Here is a 6395-nt window from a genome sequence, read left to right on the forward strand (position 1 = left end):
CCCAACTGGTGCAATGACTTGCTTCTCATTTCCTAAACAACCGTGTCAAAAGACACATTCCGTGGTCGTGGAAAAGAAGTTAGTCTGTTTGAGAAGGGTCAAATCATTGGCATGCATCAAGCAGAGAAAACATCTAAATAGATTGCAGAAACTACTAAAATTGGGTTAAGAACTGTCCAACGCAAGTGGGGACCCATCATCTTCAAGAAAGAAATGTGGCCAGAAAAAAAACTTGAATGACCGTGATCGGCGATCACTTAAACGTGTGGTGAGATCAAATCGAAGAAAAACTACAGTAGAACTCAGGGCTATGTTTAATACTGAAAGTAAGAGCATTTCCATACGCACAATGCGAAGGGAACTCAAGGGATTGGGACTGAACAGCTGTGTAGCCGTAAGAGAACCACTAATCAGTGAGGCTAACCGGAAAAAAAGGCTTCAATTTGCTAGGGAGCATAAAGATTGGACAGTGGAGCAATGGAAGAAGGTCATGTGGTCTGATGAGTCCAGATTTACCCTGTTCCAGAGTGATGGGCCAATCAGGGTAAGAAGAGAGGCAGGTGAAGTGATGCACCCACCATGCCTAGTGCCTACTGTAGAAGCCAGTGGGGGCGGTGTTATGATCTGGGGTTGCTGCAGTTGGTCAGGTCTAGGTTCAGCAACAGTATGTGCTCAAAGAATGAGGTCAACTGACTACCTTATTATATACTGGATGACCAGGTTATTCCATCAATGGACTTTTTCTTCCTTGATGGCACAGGCATATTCCAAGATGACAATGCCAGGATTCATCGGGCTCAAATTGTGAAAGACTGGTTCAGGGAGCATGACACATCATTTTCACACATGGATTGGCCACAGAGTCCAGACCTCAACCCCGTTGAGAATCTTTGGTCAGACTCTACCATCATCAAAAAATTGATGATGGTAGAAAAATTAATGCAACACTGGATGGAAATAAGTCTTTTGACATTGCAGAAGCTTATCGAAACAATGCCACAGAGAATGCATGCCGTAATCAAAGCTAAAGGCGGTCCAACAAAGTATTTTTTTGGTGGCAACTTTTTTTTTTGGGCGAGGCAGTATATATATATATATATAGTAACAAATGTCCACATTAAACTGAGAAATGTGTGACATATCTGCAGGAGGCGACTGTCAGCTGATAATCTGTTGTTGAGGTGTTTGTGTCAGGGCCTTAATCTCAAAAAGGACCATCACAGTGTTGAGTCTGTTTCATTAACACCGACTAACATCCATGTCATCACCATAACCTTTCTCTAAGCCTGCAGCATGGTCTTCCCCTCACTCCCCCCTCCTCCCATCTTATCTGCCTGCCTTCCTGTGTCTCACCTTCATTTTGACCTGAGGAGAGGTGAGTCCCACCGACTAGCTGCCGGTAAGTTTCAGAGATGTGTAAAAATCCAGCCGTTAATCCCATCCAAGAGGTCAGATGGTGTTCTGCTCTTTAGTTATTAAAAAGTCACATGTCTGTGGATTTTCATACTCCTGTAGTTTCATGTAGGGCTTTCCAGCCGAGGTCACAGATAGGTCTTCAATATTCCATCACAAAGCCAGTAATCCTTCAAACACGTCATGGGGCTCCCATAACACCTTTGATCCTTATGTCATTTTATTATTCAAATTTATATTATATAAAAATTTGAGCTTCTTTCAAGAAAATGAAAAATTTTCTTCAGGTTTTATATTCACAATTTATGTTTATTTATTTTAAACCTAAATTTCTGCTCTGATTTCAATACATTTTATGTGTATATTTAATGAATTATAATATATAATATTGAGACTGTTAAAATGCCTTTGGAGAATAGTAACCTTTAAGTAGTTTTTCATGGAGCCCATATTTCTGTATTGAATAATTTTTTACTGGTCAGATTTGATATCTTAATAAAAAAATGACTTGTTTTTTTTATTATCTATAAGTAGTAATAAAAATAAAGGCTTTAATATATCTATATAATATCGTCTGTGTGTAATTAATACATTTAATGAAGCCAGTAACTGAAAAAATTCAACTTTTTAATTATATTCCTGTTTATTACATTGCTTTAGATAAAGGTTTCTGCAAAGTTAAAATATAAAAAGTTCTGTATTTGGCTTGAATTCAACAATTGCAAGTCGTTTATATGTTTTGCACATTTAGTAGTTTAAATTTTTATTTCTTTTAATCTTTATTATTATGGCTTAGAGCTAATGAAAACTCCAAATTACATTTTATTTGTGGCCCTCGGACTAATTGTGTGCGTCCCCCTCCCTCTGCATTTCCACAATGATTCCAACCTGGCCCTCAAGCACCGGAGATAATTAAGTTAAAGACTTTTTATTTTTAATAAGGGGAGGAAATTATTTCTTCCAAATTAAACATCTTCCTCCATAGCAATGCATTAGGTAAAATAATTAAATGTCTATATTTTAATAAAGCAAATGTGCAAAACCCTTTAAAGTTTGCTTTTCTAAGCAACAATGATTTCATTCCGTTATTACAGAGAAATTAAAGACTTAATGCAGGCTTTCTTCAAAGTTAAGCAGGTAAAAAACAATACAATATCCTATTGAGTTTTAGTTTAGAGCATAACAGTAACAAAACCATTTTTAAGTGATTTTCACTTAAAAATCTATGAGATGTTTGGAGTTGATGCTGTAAATCGGGCATCCCCAAAGTTTGTCCTCGAGGGCCTCAGTCCTGCAGGTTTTAGAGGTCTCCCCGCTCCAGCACAGCTGATTTACATTGATAGTTGATAAACAGGCTTTTGCTGAACTGCAATCATCAGAATCAGCTGTGCTAAAGCAGAGAAACCTCTAAAACCTGCAGGACAGCGGCCCTCGAGGACCGACTTTGGGGCTTTGGGGCCAAAAAAATCGCAGTGTAAGCCCGGCTTTAGCAGAAGATATCACTACTTCATCTCTTTCCATCACACTTTTACCATCAACTAAACTTTAAATACATATAATGCTTGAATAACTGTTAGAACTTGTGATATAAGAAAAATTATTTAAAGATTTTTTAATTATTTAGGCTTTCAGCTGCAAAAAGGCTCGAAGTAAATTAAGCAATGTTTAAACAGGGAGTAACATATCAGCAAGTTAGTGTTTTAGTTTCACTGTAGACAATAGAGTCAGAATGATCTCTGATCCACCTGTTGCCTTGTTTTCAGTCAAATACCAGCAGCAACGGTCCAGCGGGGTACAGTCAGCCGGGTCGCCACTCTGTGTCTGTGGAGGTCCAGATGCAGCGGCAGAGGCAGGAGGAGAGGGACTCCTTCGCCCAGGCGCAGCGGCAGTACAGCTCCCTGCCTCGGTGAGACTCATCAACACATTGTTTCTGTCTCTCTGCCTCCATCCATGCCTCTCTGGTCATTGCAGGTTTTTCAGGCCAGCGTTAGATAACAGCAGCAACTGGGTCAGTAGTTGTCAGCTTCACATTACAAAGTGTCACACAAACACTGTTAGCTAGAACAAACGGATCATGTTACCATCTCAGACATTTCTGACATGATTGTTTTCCTTTTTCCTTAATCTAATTCCCTTTGATCTGTGTGATCCTTTGGCTGCTTGTTCCAGGAAATGCTGATGTGTTCATTATTTATGGGTGTTCTGGGGTAGATGGAGAGTCACAGCCCCTAATGGTCCTGGTTCCACTGGGACCATTTAAGACGACGCTCTATATCTGCTCCAGCTGTTCCTTCAGTCTAATTTTATCACTGTTCCTGTCCTTCTACCTGGCGACCCACACTCTGTTTTTTGGTCTCTTGACCCTTTTTCCCTCTTATTTATTTTCTTGATGGTTTGCTTGTAGTTGGTAGTTTGACTTCTGCCAGTACTGAAAAAAACTGGCTGCTCATAGGGCTGTGGCTCAGCATGTTACTGGAAAGCTTAGTGCAAGAACAGAAAAAAATCTGGTTAAAATGAGTCTTTAAATAGACCATAATGGGAAAATCTGTGGAAATCTGCTCAATTTTAGATTTATTCAACACCTTCAGATTCTAAATCCTCATTTTGACCATTATGCCATGTCTAAAACACCCCTGAAAACACCAAGACCCAAGATCAACTGCAAACCGTTAAAAAGCCTTTTTAAGCATCTGCAAACCTTGATAACTACCTGAAGAATAAAGCCTTCTCCATATAAGACAGCCAAAACTACAACAAAAAGTTGTAGCAGTCCACATGGAAGAGCCAAAATCCTTTTTAAAAACTGAGCTGTTTGGTCACAAAGAGGAGAAAATGTTTGAAAGAGTTGGTCTAAAGCAGGCAGGCCCAAATTCAGTCCTAAAGGGCCGCAGTCCTGCAGGTTTTAGCTGATTCTGATGATCACAGTTCAGGAAAAAAACACCAATTAATGGAAATCAGCTGAGCTGCTGCAGGGAAACCTCTAGCGAGGACCCACTTTTAGCATACCTGGCTAAAGCTTTCAGCTGCAGAAACAATGTACAAATTGTTGGTAGTGGCTGCATCATGCTGTGGGTGTGTTTTTTAAGCACTGGTACAGCAACTTTGATTTAGATTATTAAGCTCCTCCTCATATCAATTTAACCGGATGGACTCAATGAGGACAATCAACCCAAACGCAAGTTGAAGCTGGGTTGTTTCTTTTTAAAAAAAGTATTTTATCCACTAATGGGAAAGATCAAATATCCGGGCACATTAATGCCAGAAACGTTGCTGGTTGTCAGAAGACAGCTTGGTTGCAGCCTGCTGAGGAACATTAAAACAGAATCATGACTCATAACATGACAAGAAGTTTAGTTGCAAAAAAAAATTTTTGTTCTTTTGGATTTATTTTGTGGTTTTTTATGGCTCAATCAATTTCAAACATTTGAAGAGCTTAGCTTTCATCATATAGGAAAGAGACCTTTTAAGATGTCATGTTATCTGGGTGGAGGATTATTAATGGAGGCATAGCTGCTGTTTTTTCCCTCATTCTGAATGTCATACCCTCTGAGCGTCTGTGGTCGGTTCTCCAAACTGTCTCTATTTTTATCAAAAGAAAACCAAACTGTCTTTTCCAACATAATGGATTAGATCTATTGTAAACCCCCTTTTTGTAATGCGTTGTGACCGTCTTTGAGCTTTTGTTTAAAACTGTAGATTTGGGTTTTACTGGAAAACGACCTCCGTGGGCGACCATCACATTCAATAGAAAAAATGAGGCTAGTGTAAAGTCTCACAAACCGCCTGCTGACATGTTCAAACCCGTAGCATCAACATACAGGAACCCCTAACCACGTCAAAGTCCCCTTCCAGCCCGTTAGGCCTCAGAGAGGGACTGGAACAAGCATTATTGGACCTGACAGACAGTAATAGTGGACCTTTTGCAGACAGAAGAATGAAGCGAGCGTCTTTGTCCTCCCTGGGTACAGCCGTTCTGGCGTGTGACATCGACTCGGTTGGGTGTCAGGAATCTGGGCAGCTGCTCTGCACGTCGCCACAAAACATGGTGAAGGGAGAGAGGGAAAAAAATCCAGATGTGTGTCATCAGCTATCATTTCCGCTCGGCCGGCTCTGCCTTTGTGTGATGTGTACAAGCCTCCTGGGCTCTGTGCATTTATCTCCAGGCTGAGGCAGAGCGAGGAGAAGAAGAACATCATTGAGCTTCTGATTCTGAGCCATGCATAATTAGCACGTTTATCAGCCAGCTGTGGAGAAATCACATTATTCCTCTGTTCGGATTTCAGCAGGAAGAGGCGACATAAAAAAAAGGAGAGAAATCCTTTAATGATAACAGAAAGGAGCTTTGTCTTGGATTCAATAGAGATTGGATTCAATTGGGGATGGATACGCTCCTTGATCGCTGAGATAGGAGGAGTGGAGCCCAGGTTTATTCTTACACACGCTCGACTGATTTCAATTTTCAGAGGCGGGTGTCCCCGATATCTGATTTTATTTCATATGTTGACAAAAGGGGCCAAAGCTGCTCTGAAATGCAAACCAAGTGTTGCCTCTGTTGTCTGGTGGAGGGGAAGGAACTTTAGATGACGCCACTAGGAAATATTCAGACATGATCAAACATTCATACATTTTATTGTGTTACAGCTTTAAACATTATTGTATATAATACATATTCAGGTGAACAAAAAGGTCACAACTGTGTAGTGGAAGGAAAAACGTATAGAGAGATCTGTCTCATTTATACTCACACCCCTAAATAAAACCTGCTGTAAAAATCTGATCTGGTTTTAATTCGTAAATGAAATCCACCTGTGTGTAATTTAATCAAAGTATAAACTGGGAATGTGTGCAGATGGCTTCCAGCATGGCTGCCAGTTAGCTAATATATGGGTTTAAGACGGAGTAAAACAGGCCTTCAAAATAAAAGCTGATTTTAAATGATGAAAACAGATTAGCGAGATATTAAGATCTTTCATAATCCCACC

At 40.0% G+C, this 6395-nt stretch overlaps 1 protein-coding gene across 1 annotated transcript in view; it reads left to right on the top strand.

Annotated features, from left to right (window-relative positions):
- pard3 (par-3 family cell polarity regulator) overlaps positions 1–6395 on the top strand; it is a 337809-nt gene that overhangs the window by 325394 nt on the left and 6020 nt on the right. Inside the window, exon 24 of the mRNA XM_015380465.1 lies at positions 3177–3319. Within this exon, the coding sequence (XP_015235951.1) occupies positions 3177–3319 (143 nt within the window). The remainder of the gene's footprint in view (positions 1–3176; positions 3320–6395) is intronic.

This window comes from Cyprinodon variegatus, unplaced genomic scaffold (assembly GCF_000732505.1).
Source record: "Cyprinodon variegatus isolate N-32 unplaced genomic scaffold, C_variegatus-1.0 Scaffold215, whole genome shotgun sequence".
Lineage (NCBI taxonomy): Eukaryota > Metazoa > Chordata > Actinopteri > Cyprinodontiformes > Cyprinodontidae > Cyprinodon > Cyprinodon variegatus.